The following is a 22,085-nucleotide window of genomic DNA, read 5'->3' as shown; positions in this document are numbered from 1 at the left end:
TAACCTGAAACAGCAGTGCTATTGGGAGAGGAGGCCCTGGGATAAGAGGAGGTAGGAGATGGGTCCTAGCCCAGGAACCAGGAAAGCCAAGTTCTGGTCCCTGACCTGCCACTAGCTGCCCCTTGGAGATCCTGGGAATAGGTGTCTTTTCTATTGTTCTGAAATCCTGGTCCCTATTTGTAAAACTGGGGTTGGTGCTGGAACTGGAGAGGTTAGACTAAATGATCTCTCTGAAGAGCCTTTTCATTCTATTTTGACTGAGGACTCGGCTCAATCCAACAACCTCTGAAAAGTGGTAATTCTTTAGTGTTTATGATAAGGTATAAACCATTGCCACTGAGTCAATTCTGACTCTTAGCAACCCTATAGGACAGAGTAGAACTGCCCCATGGGGTTTTCAAAGAGTGACTGGGGGGTTTGAACTGCTGATCTTTTGGTTAGCATCCTGAGCTCTTAATCACTACACCACCACAGCTCCAGCTCCATGATAAGGTATGAGGTATCTGAAAATAATATTTTCATTATTTTCAACCCCTACATGTTTATTTCTGGATAAGAACAACTTTGTCATAGGAAAAGCTTTTACAGAGTGACACTGCCTGATATCAGTGTCTAAGGGGCAAAGACCTGCTGCCAAACTATTTAAACTAAGCAAGCAATTTATTCTGAAAACTTCTCAGATATCCATTTCTACTCTATAAAGCTTCACGATTTCTGTAAAGTATGACTAATCGTTATTCATCAGTATGCATTTGTTTTAATGGAAAAATGCTTTCATTTACATAATCTCATTGTAAATCCCCATTGTAAACAGAGTGTGCCCTGAGATCCCAACCATTAAAGGTGCTTTGATTGGGCTTTAAAGGGCTCAAGGGAAGACGGAACGTGGGCCAGGATTGCTCCAGACCTACTGCATATGCAGAGCTTTGTAAATTGAGCCTTGACAAGCAAAGGACAAGAGGACTTCTGCCTGCTAAGTCCTTTCTACCACAGAACATTGCTCATCCTACCCTGGCAGGACCATCTTGGGCATCTAGACTGTGGGAAGCTTCCCAATGGAAATTCTCTTCTTTCAAGAATGTTCCCCAGTTTCATTCCTGGTGGTTCTCTGGGCTGACTCCTCCATAACAAGAAGACTGTGGGGCTGGGGCCTAAAACCTCACCCCTTCCCTTAAGGTTGCCACCCTTAAGTCTTAAAGAGACCGGAGTTAGAAGAAGACATATAAATAATTATGGGAGGAAGGAATGAAATCAAAGAAGTAATTTCTAAAATGAATGGAAAAATGGGGTCAAATAGTATAAAACAGTAGCTGAAATTCACTGAAAGAGCCAAACAACTGGAACTGCATTCAATAATAAACTGGTAAATCCTTTGAAATGGCCAACTTTATTCCAGTCCTAACTGCAGAACATTATAATTATGTTGTAGCAGCTGCTAAAACAACTGGAATATAGCACATTGACCTAAATGTCCATCAATGTTGAAATCATTAATAAAACTACATTCATTCAATGATTTGCCATTAGAAATTATCATACTCCAGGCTATTCAGCAACATGCAAAGATTTTACGATACATTAGATATAGGAAGGGAAGATATCAAATTGCATATGCCCTACAACTGCCAACTATGGAAAGGAAATCTACATGCCTATAAGTGGTCAAGGAATGAAACAGGCAAAACTGAAGACTGTTCTGGTATTAAGTGTTAGGATTATGGATGTCTTCCAGCTCCCCCTCTTCAAAAATCAACTTTCTAAACATTTGACTTGTTTTATTTCGGTTATGATTTTTAAAGTTAGCCATTTCCCTCCTTACCGTAAGCATTATACATTTTGGGACCTAGATCTGGCCGAACAAAGTAGTTCGGGAGCCTGGAAGCTAAGTTCAGTTTGCCATCTCGCCGTGTGTACTCAGGCAGTGGAATGTTGGCCATCAGGTCATCAAACCTAGGACAAGAGAACCAAGGAGCTGTGAAATCAGCTTGCCTTCTTAGTGTTTATCATGGTGTGATTTGTTCTTTCTATACCAAGAGGAGCAAGCAAAAGTATCTGTGATCGTGAAGGTAAAGGTAACCATCATTAACAATATTTGAGGTTAGAATTACACTAGTTATGAACAAAGCCATCTTCTTTCTCTCCTACACTACACAAATGTGTTGAAATGATTCGGAATATTTCAGAGAAAAGATCTGAATGATAAATTCCAGGTCATAAGAAATGACACACAGAGATATAAATTAGTTCTGAGGCTTCAAGGTTTCAAGCTCAAATCAGGAAAATGTATCTACCAGTTCAGATTTTTATTGTCTAACTCATAACCACATTATACTAAGCTGACGGGTCTGATCCAACTGCTGTTGTTAGTTGCTGTTGAATCGATTCTGACTCATGGCGATCCCGTGTGTTACACAGTAGAACTGCTCCATAAGGTTTTCTTGGTTATAATCCTAACGGAAACAGATCACTAGGCCTTTTCTTCTGTGGTACCGTTGGATGCATTCTAACCACCAATGTTTAGGTTAGCAGTGGAGAGCAAACTGTTTGTACCACCTAGGAACCTTTGGTCCGACTACTACCTCTAAATTGGTGCTTGCAAGCCAGCTTCTTGGCAAAAAGCTACAGTGGAAAACATGTATGGCGCTTTCATTGTTCAGCCAAATCTAAAAGTCAAGAACTTCTTCATCTCATCTAAAAACACCTGTCTCCAAAAATTACAGCTAGAAATGAAAACTAAGTGCTGGTGAAACCATGTGAACTTCCCTATTTCCCTGAAAACTATTTTCTCCCATCTCAAAAAAGATTCTACCAAGTCAAGAACAGAAATCATCTCTCCCACCTCCATAATTTTACCTGGAAGGCATCATATCTCTAAAATCTTCTCCTGGTGGCCAGTCCTTAAGTTTCAACACCATTGGTTCTTTTTCATTTCTTAAGCGATCTGAAAGGTAACCAAAATAATTGCCAAATTTACCTTTTATGCCCCAACAATGCAATAAAATACCTTTTATTTACCTCTGTAAAAATGTCATAACCTGATACGTATGTACCTGATACATACATAAATTTTTTTAATTAACCCCTCCCCACCCCCCCACTGCCAACCATTTTATTTCTACAGTGCCAAGAAAGCCATTCATATCCAAAAGACAGAGAGGGGAAGCAAAATAAACATCATCAATTAACTCATATTAGGGTTCTGTCTTTTCTAAACATTTATTAAACCGATACTGTTCTTCTCTGAGATTTCAGCCACTCCCTTTTGCCCGGTATAAATACATGTGTTTCAATACCATTCCTTCTCAGACCCTGTTTTTCCTATGCTGTGCTCTGGAAGAAGTGGACAGCTCTGACTGACCAACATGGATGCACTTGAACAATCAAATCCCACAGATGTTAATAAACAGTTTTCTGAGGCCAGCATGAAACAGAGATGACAATTTTGCTCAGGGAGAGACTGAGACTAGCCAGTGTTCTGTCCAGGGAACACTGTCCCCTCCATCCGCCATCTCTCGGATGATACGTACAGGCTTTAGTCAAAACTGCTTTCTGAGTTCCCACTGCCAGTAATGCCAAGGAACCAAGAACCAAGGAGCTCGAATTGGAAATTTCATTTCTTGCTGTGTTCTAATCTCTGCTAATGGTTTAACCATTTAATCCTCACAAGTAAACCAATGTCCCAATGAGATTAGGCTCTATTTAGTGTTCCTATTTTTGAATGGGGGCACTGACACTCAACAGATGCCCAAGGTCATCCAGTTGTTAAGTGGCAGAATCAAAATCTGAAATCAGATTTGACTTTAGAATTTGTGCACTCAAGGACTAACATTTGTATAACGTTTTATAGTCAACCAAGCGCTGTCACCTAGTTTAAGTAGTCGCCCACTACAGGAGGCATCAAAGGCAGGAAAACACAGGGTACAGTGTATGTTCAGAACACCATCAGCATTTCTGAGTAGGTGGTGTGCTGGGTGTGTGTGCAACAGAATCAGAATTCTGGAAAAGACAAGCCAAGGTTGACTTTGGGGGCTGCCTTACATGTCTGTAGGCATAAGGAAGTTTGAACCTCAGAAAAGTTAAATTACCGAGCTCATATACTTGGCAAGGGCACATCAAGCACCAGGATTTGAACCCAGGCCTAACTGGAAAGCACACTATGGTAGACACGGAAATGTGCTGCCCGGATCCCCTTCAAGGAAGGACTTGCCTACCTTTAGTATCTTGCTTCAGTTACAGAGGGCTGCCTTGCCAGGTCACACTCTTCCCTCTTCTGCTCACATGTAGAGACTGAGGGAGCTAGGGTATGAAGGCCCTGACATTTCCCACCTCAGCCCAACACGAGACATGAAGGTCAATACTTGCTCCAGAACTCCCCAGCAGTTGCCCGAGGCTTTGTTAGGCCTGCACTGCATTTGGATTTCTCCTTCTGCCCAATCCTGCTTCTTTCCTTCATTTCACTGATGTTAATCCCTAATAAACACCTTATATCCCAACCATCACCTCAGTATGTACGTCTGGAAAATCCAATCATGTCTTAGAGAAGAATTAGCTCTAATTCTTCAAAGGTTGTATAATGGATTGAATTGTGTCCCTCCAAAATATGTGTCAACTTGATTAGGCCATGTGTGGTTGTCTCTATGTGTTATAAATCATTATCTCTGCTGTGGTTAAAAGGATTAGGGTGGGATGTCACACTCAATCGGGTTACATCCCTGATCCAATGTAAAGGGAGTTTCCCGGGGTATGGCCTGTACTACCTTTTATTTTACAAAAGATGAAAGGGAAGCAAACAGAGGGTGGGACCTCATACCACCAAGAAAGAAGCACGGGGAGCATAGCGGGTCTTTTGGACCTGAGGTTCCTGCTGTGCTGAGATATTCCCAGATCAAGGGAAGACGGATGACAAGGGCTTTCCGCCAGAACCAAGAGAGAGAGAAAGCCTTCCTCTGGAGCTGGTGCCCTGAATTCGGACTTCTAGCCTACCTGACTGTGAGAGAATAAACTTTTCTTTGTTAAAGCCATCCACTTGTGGTACTTCTGTTATAGCAGCACTAGAGGACTAAGATAGGTTACAAAGTTTTAAAAATATGGGCTATAGCCTATACATGTACGGAGTAACAGGGATTAAGAAAGCAAGAAATTTAAAGGTCAAAGTATGTTTAAAAAATATGAGAGAGAAGTGAGACTGAGGAATAAGCACTTTATTATTGTGAGTCTAAAGAATTGACAGGTCAAATGCTGTAGTTGGGATGGGAGCATGGCTGCCTGTGGCTGTGCTGATGGGAATCTGCAGGGCCCAGCTTGGACTTGATGTTTTTATTTTTTTATTGTACTTCAGATGAAGGTTTACAGAACAAACTAGTTTCTCACCAAACAGTTAGTACCCACATCGTTCTATGACGTTGGTTAACAACTCCACAACATGTCAACACTCTCCATTCTCAACCCCAGGTTCCCTATTACCAGCTTTTCTGTTCCCTCCTGCCTTCCAGTTCCTGCCCCAGGGCTGGTGTGACCCTTTAGTCTTGTTTTGTTCCATGGGCCTGTTTAATCTTTGGCTGAAGAGTGAACCTCAGGAGTGACCTCATTACTGAGGTGAAAGGGTGTCTGGGGGCCATACTCTCAGGGTTTCTCCAGTCTCTGTCAGGCCAACAAGTCTGGTCTTTCTTTTTGAGTTAGAATTTTGTTCTACATTTTTCTCCTTTGGACTTGATGTTCTTGTAAACAGATCACTGACTGGCCGATCTACAGAAAGGGCCACACCTTGGCAACATGAGCCTTTTCTACTACCACAGCTGCCCCTCACCCAGATGAAGTAGGCAGTTGCCAGAAGACAGAATTCACATTTCTTGGCACTTTCAGGTGCCAATAATTGAAATTATATAAAGTATATATAAAGATGAGATACACATAAAAACCACCAGTCTTGAATTACATGCCCTTGCTCTGTACTCCCTCCCAACCCCCAGGTAAAGCACAGCATTCCTGTCACAAGACAGACATGGAGCCATCTGGAGAATGGATGACCAACTCTCGCCCCTCTAATGAAATAAAAATATAATTTGTTTCAGTTCAAAAGCATAAACTTTGGAAAAGAGAAAGAAGAGGTGAAGACAGATGCTAATTTTAAACTATAAAATCATGGAAAATGTTGTTGTGGCAACTGAAGAGCCTCAGACTCCTGCTATTGCTATGTCCCCTCCTCCGTTCACATTCTCAACCCTCTTGTTGTCAGTTGCCATGGAGTCAATTCTGGCTCATGGTAACCCCACGTGTTTCAGAGTAGAACTGCTCCATAGGGTTTTCAAGGCTGTGACCTTTTGGAAGCAGACCACCAGGCCTATCTTCTGAGGCACCTCTGGGTGGATTCAAACCACCAACCTTCTGACTAGTAGTCACACATTTGCGCCACCCAGGAACTCCTCAACCCTCTTAAAAAGATTTTTAATACATACTTGGAATATCTTCAAATCCATCCCAGAAGTCTCCTACTGTGGCTCCTGTGATGATTTCATTGGTCCTACAATTAACTAGGTCAACTTCCTGATCACCGAACTCTTTCCTGAAGGATTCAGGTTTCCAAAGTTCGGTGTTCAATTTATGATGCACTCCAGACACCATCACTGGCTAAAAGAAGAGAATGAAGATTTTAGTTTGCAACCCCAGCTCCATCCTCATGCCCACAGGCAACCCCTCTTCAAACAGCTGCCAGTTTGTTTCTGTGCGGCTGGTCCTCAATCTCAGATCGTGGAGTTGTGGCTTAGTCCACTCAACTCCCACAGTGTCGACTGCTTGACCATTCATCTGCTACACACAAATTGCTCTCAAACTGGATCGATAGGCTTCCAGGATCAAGGATCAAGCCTTCTGACTCAGATCCCATTACTCAAGAAATACCAACTCCAAGGCCCAAGGCTAGGCAGAGGATGTGAAGGGGAGACAAAGGCCCAGCAGGAGGGTGCTTCGCAAAGGAGCCACCACTGGGCCTGCTGTCGCCAGGCAGGAATATGGACCTAAAGTTACCATGTTTTTTGGCTGTACAAAGCATTCTAGAATTCCTAACTGTCTGAGAAATAGCCTGAATCTAAAATATTAGCAGTTAGTTCAGTTGTTTTTTAAATTTTTTTCCTAAGATTGGTTTGGCTATTTGGGACTAGTTCAATTTCTGTAAACATGTAGTTGAAATAAAACAAGCCAGGGGACTGTATTCCGCCTGTCATGTTGCATCCTCCATGTATATGATTAAATAAGCAAATCCCATGAGTTAGGACATAAAAAAAGAAAAAAAATAGGACTGGGAAAAAATTTGTTTTGGGAAAAAAAAAACTGTGGGGAGGCGGGGGGCAATTCCTCAACTCCTGGGCTTGTTCAAGAGCAAAGTATTCCTTTAACGAGGATCCTGTATGGCTGAGAAGAGAATCCAAAGACCCAGAAAACAGAAACATAAGGAAACACAGAAGCAGGGATAGAAAGCTAGTGCACGTTTCCTAAACGTATCAACCAGGACTTAGCATTTCTAACGCTGCTCTAATTTAAAGTAGGGACCCTGGGAGCCTATACTCTGATTCCAAGATGACACCTAATGGTTCTGGCCCACCCAGAACTGCCTTGAGCACAAGGTTCTAACTCATGGAAGAGGGACACATGATTTTTACCACATTTTGTCTTAATTCCTCAAGCTCTATCAGCCTCTTAATCATACTTCCAGCTTCCCCTGTTGAGGTTTACCATGTAAGAACCACTAAGCCTGGATGGAATGCTGTCATTATAAATCCAATGACAACTGTTCAGAAGCAATCAAAACTCGATGGGAAAAGACAGCTCAGACATGTCTGCTATAGAAGACTTCCAGTCACACCCTACCCTAATAAACTCACCTTAACTATAAAGTACAAAAATAGGAAGTGATGTCACTTACAACTGGGGGAGGGGTGGAGCTGGGGGTACAGGAACTGAGAAGGGGGATCCGAATCATCTGGGGGAGCAAAGGCCCACATTACCTGCCCTTGTTTCCAGCACTCCCTAAACACATTCCAGTTGCTCTTGTTGTTGGGATCTTGCAAGCACAGCAAGCGATTATCACACAGCCAATAGTGAGGAGTGTCAAAGCCCAGAATGCTGGGCTTGATCGTTAGGCCTTGAGGCCTCTTAGATAAATCTGAGGAAGTCTTATTTTGCACCAAGGAGGCAAAGATGTCATCAAGGATTTTTGGTGTATTCTTGAGTCCATTTTCTGTCTAAATTTCAGAAAGAAGACAATTTTTAAATATGTCATTCTCCAGTATCAAAAAACCTCCATTCCCATGCAGAAGAGTCCAAGCCAAGACCAGGCAAAGAGGTAAGTCCCCTCCCCCACTTGATAGCCCAAGTCACAAAAGTAGGTACAGGAACAAGTATACCAGGAGAAAATGGCCCAGCCCAGTGGTATAACCCTGTTAAGTCCACCTGTCAATTACATGGCCTTCTGTGCCCACAAGACAAAGCAAGTGATTCACATCCTTATTTCTACTTTCTGTTTCACTTTTCCCTAGTCTCTTCCTGTTCTGTCTCTGTTCAGCTTTACAAGGTGGAATAGAAACAATAAAATGAACACCTACCTTTCCTGTAGAAGAATTCAAGAGATTTCGGAGGAAACCAGAATTATTGTTGCTTACAGGTGTCAAAATTGTGCTGTTAAAGGTGTGGAGGACTGCGCTGGATTTGCTCAAAGGGGGAAGGGGTGGAAGGCATTTGATCTCATTCTTTAAAATTGGCATTGTTGGTTGTTTTTCTAAAAACAAAACCAAAAACATCCAGATGGAAAAGCATTCTAAGAGGCTAGTCGCTCATCAGTCTTCTAGCAGAATGACTCTGGACCTGGGTTTTCATGTACTGAAACCAAAAACTTAAGGAGATAAATTCAGACCGGGAGCACCATTTGGTGTTAAAACAACAATATCCAAAATCCAAGGTGGCACTATGGTAAATGGTATTTTTGCAAATTTCACTTTCTACTTGTTGTTTCTGGTATACAGAAATACTACTGATTTTTGTAAACAGACCTGTATCCACCAACCTTGATAGATACATTCATTAAATGTAGACTCTTGGATTTTTCACATGTATAATCAGATTGTCTGCAAATACTGACCGCTTTATCACCTCCTTTCCAATCCTATGCTTTTTTTGGCCTCACTCCACTGGCTAGGACTTTCAGTACAATGTTCACTAAAAAGAGTGAAAGTAGGTACCCTTGTCTCATTTCTGAATGCAGAAGTCTTCAGAATTACTAAACTATTATTTATGTTTAACATTATCACAACTGATATTAAATGTGATTATCAGTTTTTGGTGGACACTCTTTATATTAAGGAAGTTCCCTTCTATTCCTAATTTGCCAAGAGTTTTTATCATGAGTGGGTGTTGAATTTTATTACTTTTCTACGTCTCATCAAATGATCATATGATTTTTCTCCTGATTTTTGAATGTTAAATCACACCTGTAATTCCTGGAAAAACTCTGCTTGGTTATGTTGGATAATTCTTTTATGCATGTCAAATTTGCTTTACTAAAATTTTGTATAGGATCTTTGCATTAGAGAAAGAGGCCTGTAATTTTGCTTTCTTGTAATATAGCGAGCAAGCAGAATCCCCCAAATTCTAATCTAGCTCTGTCTGATTCCAAAGTTCAGGTTCTTTATACTATTAGCAAGCATCCTGAGATGACAGCACGAATGAAGAAAATAAAACTGAGGCTGGCACATCCCAGTTAAGATGAAATAGCAACTATGTAGAGTAGGAGTACCAGAAAAAAAAGCAAACACACTGCCGTCGAGTCGATTCTCACTCCTATCTACTCTATACGACAGAGTAGAACTGTCCCATAGAGTTTCCAAGGAGCGCCTGGTGGATTTGAACGGCTGTTCTTTTAGTTAACAGCCATTGCACTTAACCACTCTGCCACCAGAGTTTCCAGAGTAGGAGTAGGAAGGCAAAAAATGGTTCATTAAAACAAACATGTCTCACCCCCGCGCCACTGTTGCCAAACACCATCTCAGCCTAACTAGGAGTTCTATCATCAGCAGGTGGAAAACACTGTCATCTGTGCAGGTTCCAGGATGATGCCAGGGAACCACTTCCCACAAGACACATAACAATTCTGTTCGCACAGCCCCTGAGGCTGCCCACGTCCCTCCTTGAACAGACTACAGTACTCAGAAGCCCAGAAGAAAGCAGGTAGCACTCACCCTTGTTTTCCTTGTTGACATTCCCACTGGTAAGGTCAGCCAGCCAGTTTAATGGAGATGTGCTGGCCGGACAGGCAGGCCTGGTGCTGCTGGCTGGCTTGGCGGCTGCATCCCCACCCACAGCTGCCGGCTCCAACGCCGAGGGGTTCTGCTGGGGCACAGCACCAAGAGCAGATTTCTCTCCAGTTAAGGAAGTCTGTTAGGTACAAAAGGAGAACTTTACATAAACTGAAGTGAAGAAGTACATCTTCCTTTTCTTATCTTCTCCTGTAATAGCATACCAGTAAGAAATACCCAAAACAACCACCCGAAAGTCCTAGATATCACCACAGGAATCCTGGAACTACAAAGTAGGAGAGATTCTATTTTTACCTTCTAAGTATTACCAGTGAGAACATAAGACATGCTAAGAATTTAAATACAGCCAGATAATCTCCCTCCACCCTTTATCAGTCATCTCAGGCTTACACGTATCCCTATCACTCAATGTACCATGTCGCTTTAAAAGGACAGCTCGGGCCTGTCTCTGCCCACGAACTCACTCAGCATCCCCAACAGGCATGCAGAAGGTAGCTGTGGATGAGGGAATAAATGAGGTGGGGCAGGAAAGTGAAAGCTGTGATTTCAGAAGGAAACGGGGTGCAGAGAAAGGGAAAGTGCTTTTTTGACTTAGCACAGAGTAGTGGGCCTCAATGTGTGATGAATAACTCTTAAAAGGACTCAAACAGAAACTGGGTGGCGGGGGGGACACAGAACACCATAAAAAGCACACCATCTATTTCCCTGTTACTTAAAAAGCTGCCTTGATAACTCAGCTGGTAAGTTTACGCACACACACACAGAAAAGAAGAAGGAAAAGAACAGCAGCTCCTTCTGTGGCCCAGACCCTCCCTTTACATGGGCTGTGACTCTGTGAAGGCCAACTATCAGCACTATCATTGCTGTGTTGCTGATGAGGTAGTTGAAGCACATATCAGCTCATGCAAGCCAAAGTCACACAACTACAAGGTCATAGAGAAAGTATTCAAACTCAGGCCTGACTCCAGAGACCACGGCTTTCCTACCAGCCCATGCTGCCTTCCACACCACCACTTCACGAAGCTGTCGAGGAATTCCTGATTGTTAAATACAACTCAGGGAAATGATTACTGGGGCCAGGGAGAAAGGGATGCCACTGAGAAGGACCACATGGTAGCCAAAAGCCCGTTTTTTATGTTGGGTAATCGTTACATGAAAATTCATTTCATCATTATTCCTTCTACTCTTCATATATATTACCCATATATTTAGAAATTAAAAAAAAAAAATCTGACTCATAGCAACCCTACAGACCCTATAAAAATATATATTTACCTTATCAAGTACAATATAATAGAACAGGTTTTTTTTTTTTTTAATTGTACTTTAGAAGAAGGTTTACAGAACAAACTAGTTTCTTATCAGTTAGTACGTACATTGTTGTATGACATTGGTTAACAACCCCACAACATGTCAACACTCTCCTTTCTCAACTCTAGGTTCCCTATTACCAGCTTTCCTGTCCCATCCTGCATTCCAGTCCCTGCCCCAGGGCTGGTGTGCCCCTTTAGTCTTGTTTTATTCCATGGGTTTGTTCAATCTTTGGGTGAAGGGTGAACCTCAGGAGTCGTCTCATTACTGAGCTGAAAGGGTGTCCAAGGGCCATACTTTCAGGGTTTCTCCAGTCTCTGTCAGGCCAGCAAGTCTGGTCTTTGAGTCAGAATTTTGTTCTACGTATTTCTCCAGCTCTGTCCGGGACCCTCTATTGTGATCCTTGCCACAGCACTCAGGTTTATTTATTTTTTGTTTTTGTTTTTTTTATGGAATGGAATTTTAAAACCTACTAGGAGAGGCCACCAATGAGATTCACAAAAGTAACCTAGAAAAGGAGGCTGGTTCTACAAGCTGTCACATGAAATATGAATGCTCTCTCTCCACTGACAAGTGTCCCCGTGTTCCTTTCAAATATTCTATAGAAATTCTCAGGTCACGTAAGTGAACAGGCACCAATCGCCAGGACAAGCAGTCTAGCACGAGCAGCGATACCTGTTTGACGTCTTCCTTTGAGGCTGGCTTGGAAAAGAGTTTAAATTGCCTGTTGGAACAGGGGCAGTTTGCCTTTATTCCCCATTTTGCTCTGACAGAATGAACAATGTCTCCAACATCATAGAGGGCTGAAGGAAAAGAAAAAAAAGCAGAAGCAAAAACCTGAACAAGGATATTAGGTACTCGCCACCTCAGCATTACAAAGCAGAAGCTGACTTCCCAAGAGACTACTTTTCTCCAGCAGCATGGTGCCTCCACTCTCTCCTTTTCATCCTGCTAAACACGCCTTCCCCCAACAGGCGGCACTTTCTTCCCTTCTACAAAACTATTTACAAGACCATAATTTAAAAGTTTTAGATTCATTATTTTAATATATTCTGGAAAATTTATCACTCTTACCAAAATGAAGTTGCCAAGTAATTACACTACACAAAGCAAAGCCCCTGTGGGAAGCACATGAAATACCTTTTCCAGGGATGATCTGTGTAGGCATCAAGTTCTCTGGTTCATGGATCTGACTCTTCACACATCTGATCCAAGAGAAAGTCTTGTAGGTAGCACCTGCAAATAACTGACTTGTAGTCACTATTCTTCATGGACTCTTGCCCCCACTGCTTCAGAAACCCACCAACCACAAATCAATGAAAGGCTTAAGTGTGTTAGAGGGCTGGAGGAGAATCAAGTCAGTTCTCACCCTTTTGGCAGTTTTTCTTCTTCATCCGGTAGCAGTCCACACACACGCCAAAGCCACACCGGGGACACACCCAGTGCAGGTTGAAGATGGTAGTGTCACACACATCACACATTTCGCGAACACCCTTGACAGCTCGCTTCCAGGCAACCTGTCCTGCAGAAATCATTGAATCGCTTAGTCTTGGGGAGGAGGGGGCTCTGAACTAAAGCATGAAGGGGGAGGGAGTCGATGTCATTTCTCCCTCTGAGTTCCCACGAACTCTATTCAGCCCTCACAGCCCATCTCAGATGCCACCTCTCCCATGAAGCTCTCCCGGATTCCCTGAGCACTCCCATAAACCTGTCTGTGCTACAAACAGCCTCTTCACTGCTATTCCAGCCAGGGGCAGTTTTATCTCCTTTGTGGAGGCTACACTCCATAAAGACGAATCTGCTCTGGCTGTGCCTCCCCCACAAAGAGCCCCGCGCACCACTGGTGCTTAGTGCCGCTGAGTAGATCAACGAAGGAAGCAGCCACGGCTACACAGCTGTGCTCACGTGGGTGCTCAGGCACAGGTTATCACACGGCAGTTGTCCCTCGTTTCCTGGGTCATGAGCCCTTTGAGAAGCTGAAGGCAGCACACACCAGGCCTCTTCCAAAGGAAGAACGATGTGCTCAGATGCACAAAGCCAACGTTCCACAGAGTGTCAGGTTGTGAATCTGAACACAATCCAAGTGACCAGGCTTCTGTTCACACCAAATCTATCCAATCGATGAGTGAGCTTCTGCCATCTCGTTCTATGCAAAAGCTCAGTGCACACACAGAGACCTCTAGGCATTGTACAGACAATGAGATTTTATGAACTTGACCTCGGTCGCTTGGCTTAGACTGCTTTATTAGAGAATATTCTTAGATCTCCTAGCCACATGCGTATCACTGAAGAGTCAGAATAAAAGGATAATGGCTGAGAGCTGCTTCCTAATCTCAGGGTCAGAGGGCGGCCCTCTGGGGACCCGCTCTGGTGGTGTATTTCAATTCATTCACAGTGAGTTTCTCCCTCCCGTCTGACCACCTTGCCTCAGAGAAAAGGAGGCAAGGAGCAGAAAAGGTTAATCACATTTAAATACTCAAGGAGGAGCGAGCTGCCCAATTATGCTCATAAAAGACATCTGCTTGTACCTTTTTCTGTATGAAAAAATACAGATGACTAACCTATAGCCCAAAAAACCAAACCCACTGCCGTCGAGTCGATTCCGACTCATCGCGACCCTATAGGACAGAGTAGAACTGCCCCGCAGGGTTTCCAAGGCTGTAATCTTTACAGAAGCAGACCACCACATCTTTCTCCCACAGAGCAGCTGGTGGGTTCAAACCGCCGACCTTTGGTTAGCAGCTGAGCGCTTTAACCGCTGCACCACCAGGGCTCCTTGACTAACCTATGGTGAAGAAAAGACATTCCATGCTTAAAACAGCCCTGCTTGATTTAGGAGTAAAGCTACCAGTATATTCCAAAGAAGGGTGTCTACATTCCAGTCATTCACGTACCACCCACCTCTACACCAGTGATTTAAGAACCTCTCTTTAAATCCACTATTTTTTTACTTAAGTGTATCTGATAAAGACAATTTGTATCTCTAAGGAAAATGGATATGAAAAAGTATCACCCTACATAGAAAACTACAGGAAGGAATTGCTCATAAGATGATCCAAAACCTCCACTACCTTCACTAGAGTGGGGTGATTCTGAAGCTGTTCCCCTCTTCAGTGACTCTGGCTGCCCCAGGAGCTCTCGGTCCCCACCCCCTCACCCAGCTCTCAATCCTCCTGCTGGCAGTGCCCTGGTTCCTACTCTGTGGACTCTGAGATGACAACAGTACCAACTCCTACTCAGTAACATTTTTTGGTGCTTAGCCTGCCTCCAGTTTGTCTCTGGTACCTACAACCAAAATTCTTAACTAAGATTGGTATGTATGCAATGAATTCAAACATACTCAGTTATGCAAAGATACCCACCAGAAGCACGGCAGGGCTTCACTTTTAACTTTCAACCATTTGGCAGAGCTAAGATGATGGGAGAAAGGAAACGTGAGACTGGCGCTGATGCATCTGTCTCCTTTCTACAGCGGCACACAGGCAAGGAAAGGCGTGCTGGCCCTCCTATGCTACGCCTGGAGAGGTCATGAAGACCTGGCTCTGAGGTGTCACCCACACTGGCCCTTGTGGTTCACTGGGTTCCCAGAGGGTGGAAGACACAGGCACACACCCAGCTAAAACCTCAAGTATTTGCTTCAAGTCCTGACTCTGGCCATCGGCTTCACCTGAACTTATTCCAGTTCCCATGCCTGAGACCCAGCCCCTCAGGCTCTAATTCAGTGGGTGTAGGGTAGAGCCTGTCCACTGCTATTTTCTTTGGAATGCATCGCTGATACAATCTTTGTCTTAAAGTAACCTTTTTTGGTGAGCCTGTGCTGCTGGGGAAGGCGTGCAAATTCCACCACCACCACCTCGCCTGTACCTTTCCTAACAGAAAAGGAGTTCAACTCCTTTGATAATTGGCTCCAAATAAACCCCCACATGTAGGCAGTTGACTCTGATGAAACCAAGAGGCAGTACCCTGTTCCAAAAGAGAAAATGCAACCTCATTATACCCAAGTCATCTGAACTTCTGGGCAAAAACGAATCCCATGCTATTTTAAGATTTAGGCATCATTTAGGAGCAAAAATCAGGCTGGACTTCCAAAATCCTGCCCCCTAGGAGAGGCTCTTACTGTGTGGCTCAATAGTTGACATAGCTTCCTTTTCAGAAATCACCATTTGACAGAAGTGGTCTCCAATATTCGCCAGGATGTACTTCGCCGTGTCCAAATCAGCCCCCACCACGTTTTTGACTAAAGGCAACCACAAGCCAATTGCTTCAGCGTCATACTTGTTTGGTGTTAAGAAGCCTTCTACCCGCAGCACGCCATGTTTGTTGAATTTTAATCTGGGGAAAGTGGAAAATAAGTGTTTATATGTGTGTACACACACACACACACACACACACACCTTAACACATCTACCTGTGTAATAAAGAACTTTCCCAAGAGAAAACAGAACAGAGCTACCCTTTATTGAGAGCTCTTTTTCTGGGCCAGGTATTACTCAAGACATATATTAATAGATACATATGTTAACATGTGTTAACAGTTATCAGAACTCTAAATGCTAAAAATGCTACACATGCACTTTATCATGGTGCTTTTGCAATCTGCTTGCTAAATGAATGGGCTAACTAGTATGTAGAAAAGTACTTCACTAAATAAGATTGAACCTGAAAGTTACTGGCACAGATGTAATTAATGGTCTGAAATACCTGTGCATTTAATTCAGCTCACCAGCAATCTTTAACTTAGATAAAACTAAAGGGGAGAAGAATAGAAATTAAAACTTGACACTTCCGTTTACAATTTGAACTAGCTGAACCTGAGAACATCTCGGTTTCTTAGGGGGTAACTCACGTAAAGCTCCCTGTACCTAGAACAATACCACTCATGCAAACAGAAGCTTCTTCTTCAATCATGATGTGAAAATGTAAAGAAAAGGAATTTGACTTTAAAAAAAAAAGCAGTATGAAAGTGAACATATTTGACTGTAACACTGGAAGTGATTTTTTTTAAAGGCAAGGCTCTCAGCGCTGGGGGAAAGGTTCAGGCCTGCTCACACGCTGCAAAGGGCATGCACCCAGGGGCAACCTTCCTGGAAGGCAACTGGGCAGGACATATGAAGCAAAGGTTAAAACCACACACATCTATTGACCCAGTAATGCCTCTTCTAGTGATCTGTCCAAAGTAAATATTCAGAGCTGTGGACAAAAGGATGCTTATCTCTGCACTGTTTCTAATGCTAAAAAAGACTAAGTCATCTTAACACCCAACAAGGGAGTTGGTTAAATGAACTATCAAACGCTGCTACAATGGGCTCTCATAGAGTAATTCAAAGGTTTGTTTGTTTGTTTGTTTTTAATTTAAAGCTATTTTGAAGGAAAGAGTTAACATGATCAAGTGGGCCCTATGTAGTGGGACAGTGAGATTCAACACACCAACGAGATGTGCTAGAACACATTTTATGACCATACAAACACTACAGATGTACTGACATGTTAACAATAGTTACTGTAGTGGTATTTCTGAACCTTCAGCATTATTTTACAATGTTTGTAACCTTTAGGGAAACCGTGGTGGTGCAGTCGTTAAGTGCTACGGCTGCTAACCAAGAGGTCGGCAGTTCGAACCCACCAGGCATTCCCTGGAAACTCTATGGGGCAGTTCTACTCTGTCCCATACAGTCACTATGAGTTGGAATTGACCTGACAGCAATGGGCTTGGTTTCTGTGTTTTGGTTACTGTTAGAAATACAAGTTTGTTTTTTTAAGCTTCTTTGCTTTTAAAAAAAAAATTGGAAATGAGGATGAGAAGGAAATAATATGCAGTAAGATCTAGACTCCCCAACCCACAGGTTAAACATCCAACCTCTACCCTTTTAAGTTCTAGATTTACTGTTTATTGAAGAGGAGGGGGAAAGAGTATGCTACAGAGCCTACATTATCTGAGCTCTTCCTTCTCAGAATATCTCACCTCCTGAAGTGAAAGAAGCGACAAAACACAGGTGAGTCTTTCTGTTGCTCCTTATCCTTGCGGAGGCTGTCCAGGCGACACTCCCGGCACTTGGGGAGCTGTGCGAGGATATTCACGCAGGAATCGTCCTGCACGAAGGCCTCGCCACTCTGCTGCAGCTTCTTCAGCCTGGCTGGGTCTGTCAACACTGACTTCCGCGACGGGGCTAGGAAAACAAAAGATCAAGGAAGTGGGACCTCAAATTTTTAAAAATCTTTGTATCGCTTCAATATCTGACTGAATTCTATTCAAAGGGCTAGTTTTCCCCAAGTGAGGACTCCCTTTCTTCACTCCTGGTTTAACTGCAATTCCTAAAAATGGCTTAACAGAAAACAGCTTTCGGAATGACTAGGGAGGTTCTGCTCTCTTTATAAAACAATTCTAATTTGGTAAATCCATTCGGGCAATTTAAAACTCCAAACGCAACAGCCAGAGACTCACAATTTCAAGTTAGCATAACCTTCTATTCACAGTTCTAGGTAAGATAAATATTTCCGGAAGACTTTCCAAATCAGATACCTAATGCAAACTCATTGTAACATTGGCGGCAATGCACAGAGATAGTTTCACCTCAACAAAGAACTGATTCTGCTTCTTTTCATACTCAGAAAAGACTGGTTTGAGGTGTGTTTTTCAAGGCACTTTGCGAAGGCTAACCAAGTAGCTTCTTTGCACAGGCCTGGTCTATAAAATTAAAAGCTGTCTCCAAGAGATGCCCCTTGACTACATTCCATTTGGGATTAAGAGTATTGACTAAAGACATGATGATAATTCTAAGAAAATGTATGTTTTAATCTGTAGTCGGCAGGAGAATTTAAAAGGAAAGGTTAACATGGTTTCTAAAAAAAAAAAAAAAGAGAGAGAGAAAAAGAAGGAATGTAACAGGAAAGAACAATCTTTCTGTGTCAACCCAAACAACACAGAAAGGAATCCAGTCATAAATCAAGAGCCTGGAGAAATATTTCATAGAAAACGGACAAAAAAGACTTTTTTCAGTGTCCAAGAGAGCTGGGAAGTGAAAAGTAGATTCTTAGGCAAACAAACAAACAAACAAACAATTTCTGATAAACCAGTTGAGACGGGGGTAAAGGCTAGTCTTGGAGCAACTGGAAGATCCCAAACCAAAAGCTTCAAATAAACACCTTCAACAATGACCTATGAGGTGACCTAATCTTACCTCTCTTAGAGCAGGACTAGACCATACTGTAAAATGCCAAGTGATGCTTTCAGGCCTTGATCACCTTAAACATTCTTATTCAGTTATAGAGAGAGAGGATAAGGTAAGAAAGGAGAGGAAATAAAGAGATTAGTAGTTCAACGTTGGAATTTCAATTACTCAGATATTGAAGAAATATCACCCTTTGAGTTGGACCAGGTTTCCACAGACCATATGCAGAGTCCGAAGGCTGTATCTGTTCTGCCCTGGCTTAAAAGAGAAAATACCTAGAAATAATAAAGCTGAATTACCTAGCTCTTGAGTGTGGAAAGCAATTGTTGATCCCATCAATGATTCTCTCAGTTCAGAGTAGAAAACTCAGAAAAAGCCAAACCCATTGCTGTTGAGTTAATCCTGACTCATAGCAACCCTATAGGATAGAGTAGAACTGCTCCATAGAGTTTCCAAGGAGTGCCTGGTGGATTTGAACTGCTGGCCTTTTGGTTAGCAGCGGACCTCTTAATCACTACACCACCAGGGTTTCCATTCAAAGTAGAGCCTAGGGGAAAAAGGAATGCCTGCTTCTCCTCAGAGAACACACATCTATCTAAACATAGAAAAGGCAGCTGCTCAGCTGGAGTTTGCTTTTGTTTTCTAACTTCCAAGCAAAGCAAGGGAGCAGAAGAGTTTTCCGGTCAGGTCTTTCTGTACCCACAAGCTAAGCCGTCCAGTGGATCCTGGTAGGCTTCTGATCACGCTCCTTGTTCCTCAGCCAAAAGTCACAGTGGACAGCACATGCCAGGATGTAACTGGATTTTAAATTTCTCTAAAAATCATTTTAGATGGAAAATAATTGCACAACATATTAAATGAGACAAAGCCGGACTCCATAAATCACTTAAGTACCTAGAATGTGCTTATCAATCTAAAGGTTTACCGTTTCTTCACATAACATTAAAATAATTTGCTTCAAACAACTTGCTGAGTGTGAAGGCTGATGACTCAAAAAGAATAACGAAAGAGAATAGAGACATGGTTATGAAGATTCACTGTCTTTTGGGGAGTTACATAACTCTTGAGAAATGGTATAATCGTAATGACCTTTATGTAAATTAACTAAGGAGCCCTAGTGGAACGGTGGTTAAGCGTTTGGCTTCTAACCAAAACTGCTGTATCAACTTAAGCCTCAAGAATGAAACAGTTGGGTTAGAAGTATCTCTAGCTAAAAAAAGTTCCTTTTCCTATTCCTCCGATCAGGAGACTGACAATCAAATCCGCACATCTTGCCCTCTAGTTTCAAAAGGTCTGCAATAAAAGCTACAGTGTGGATATATTTAACTTATCTAAATGAATCATTTTTAAAAAGTTTTTTAAAAAGTTCTCAAAATCCAAACCATTTCTCCACTTAGCTGGCAATATTACAAGGCATTTTTAAATTGTAATAGCTCTGACCCTTTTGACATGTGGAGCCATTTACTTCTTCTAGTTAGAGTAACAGAGCTTTCGATAACTACCATCATTGGAATGCATCCTCCAACTTGGTATCAGTAGTATGAAACACAGTGTTCAAAAAAAAAAAAAAAAATCCCTATAAGAAGGGTATTTAGTTTTAAATCGTGGATGCACTGGGACCACTCCTTAAGCAAAGACACCCTGCCTGGTGTTTCAGCCCCATCCTTAACACCTGTAACCAAAAGTCCCTTTCCAGGGGTGGTAATGCAATTCTAGAACTTTTATAAAAACTTCAGACCTGAACTAGCAGTTGAGCATGAAGTGTCACCTCTTCCACTCCATCTTGGATGTTACCAGTGACAAGCTGAAGGTAAAGTAACCATTTTAGATCTTGTTTCAAAAACATTTTCTTACAAACCCAAAATTGGGAAACACCTGATTACTCATCTCATAGGAACCAGTTAAGTTACATGGTAAGTGCATTTAACAGATCCCGTTCGCCTTTAAAATGTTGATACAACAACCAACGTCATCCTAAATGGACAAAGTCTGAAACCACTTTCTCTGCTTCCCTTGAAAACGGGAACCAGACAAGGATGCCCTTTAATACCACTCTTATTCAACATTGTGCTGGAGGTCCTAGCCAGAGCAATCAGGCTAGAAAAAGAAATAAAGGACATCCAAATTGGTAAGGAAGAATTAAAAGTATCTCTATTTGCAGATGGTATGATCTTATACACAGAAAACCCCAAAGACCCCACAAGAAAACTACTGGAACTAATAGAAGATTTCAGCAAAATATCAGGATACAAGATAAACATACAAAAATCAGTTGGATTCCTCTACACCAACAAAGAGAATTTTGAAGAAGAAATCATCAAATCAATACCATTTATAATAGCCCCAAGAAGATAAAATACTTAGGAATAAATCTAACAAGAGATATAAAATACCTATACAAAGAAAACTACAAGAAATCAAGAGAGACCTACATAAGTGGAAAAACATACCTTGCTCATGGATAGGAGGACTCAACATTGTGAAAATGTCTATTCTACCAAAGTGATCTACAGACGCTAGGCAATCCTGATCCAAATTCCAGTGGCATTTTTTAATGAGATGGAGAAACAAATCACCAACTTCGTGTGGAAAGGGAAGAGGCCCCAAATAAGCAAAACATTACTGAAGAAGAAGAACAAAGTGGGAGACCTCACACCACCTGATTTTAGAACCGCCACGGTAGTCAAAACAGCCTGGTACTGGTACAACAACAGATACACACAGCAGTACGCAATTGAGAATCCAGACATAAATTCATCCACCTATGAGTAGCAGATATTTGACAAAGGCCCAAAGTCAGTTAAATGGGGTAAAGACAGCCTTTTTAACAAATGCTGCTGGCATAACTGGATATCCATCTGCAAAAAAATGAAATAAGACCCATACCTCACACTGTGCAAAAAAACAAACTCAAAATGGATCAAAGACCTAAATATAAAATCTAAAACGATAAAGATCATGGAAGGGAAAATAGGGACAACGCTAGGCGCCCTAACGCATGGCATAAGCAGAACACAAAACATTACTAACAATGCACAAATGCCAGAAGAGAAACTAGATAACTGGAAGCTCCTAAAAATCAACCACTTATGCTCATTAAAAGACTTCACCAAAAGAATACAAAGACAACCTACAGACTGGGAAAAAAATTTTGGCTATGACAAATCTGATCAGGGTCTAATGTCTAAAATCTACAAGACACTGCAAAACCTCAACAAGAGAAAGACAACCCAATTGAAAAATGGGCAAAGGATGTGAACCAGCACTTCACCAAAGAAGACATTCAGGCAGCTAACAGATA

At 42.2% G+C, this 22,085-nt stretch overlaps 1 protein-coding gene across 2 annotated transcripts in view; it reads right to left on the bottom strand.

Annotated features, from left to right (window-relative positions):
- The window catches only part of KDM3A (lysine demethylase 3A), a 56,447-nt gene that overhangs the window by 4,987 nt on the left and 29,375 nt on the right, over positions 1 to 22,085 (bottom strand). The window contains exons 10-20 of one of the 2 annotated variants that reach the window (XM_003420422.4): positions 17,578 to 17,782; positions 15,733 to 15,947; positions 12,985 to 13,137; positions 12,756 to 12,851; positions 12,291 to 12,418; positions 10,227 to 10,422; positions 8,598 to 8,770; positions 8,001 to 8,237; positions 6,456 to 6,627; positions 2,854 to 2,941; positions 1,820 to 1,950 (exon numbers count right to left, since the gene is read on the bottom strand). In XM_003420422.4, coding sequence (XP_003420470.2) covers positions 1,820 to 1,950; positions 2,854 to 2,941; positions 6,456 to 6,627; positions 8,001 to 8,237; positions 8,598 to 8,770; positions 10,227 to 10,422; positions 12,291 to 12,418; positions 12,756 to 12,851; positions 12,985 to 13,137; positions 15,733 to 15,947; positions 17,578 to 17,782 — 1,794 coding nt within the window. The remainder of the gene's footprint in view (positions 1 to 1,819; positions 1,951 to 2,853; positions 2,942 to 6,455; positions 6,628 to 8,000; positions 8,238 to 8,597; positions 8,771 to 10,226; positions 10,423 to 12,290; positions 12,419 to 12,755; positions 12,852 to 12,984; positions 13,138 to 15,732; positions 15,948 to 17,577; positions 17,783 to 22,085) is intronic. The other variant, XM_064268813.1, reaches the window with a different exon arrangement.

This window comes from Loxodonta africana, chromosome 15 (genome assembly GCF_030014295.1).
Source record: "Loxodonta africana isolate mLoxAfr1 chromosome 15, mLoxAfr1.hap2, whole genome shotgun sequence".
NCBI classification, from domain to species: Eukaryota; Metazoa; Chordata; class Mammalia; order Proboscidea; family Elephantidae; genus Loxodonta; species Loxodonta africana.
Note: the sequence above shows the minus strand (reverse complement) of the source record. Positions and strands in the feature narration are given on the sequence as shown.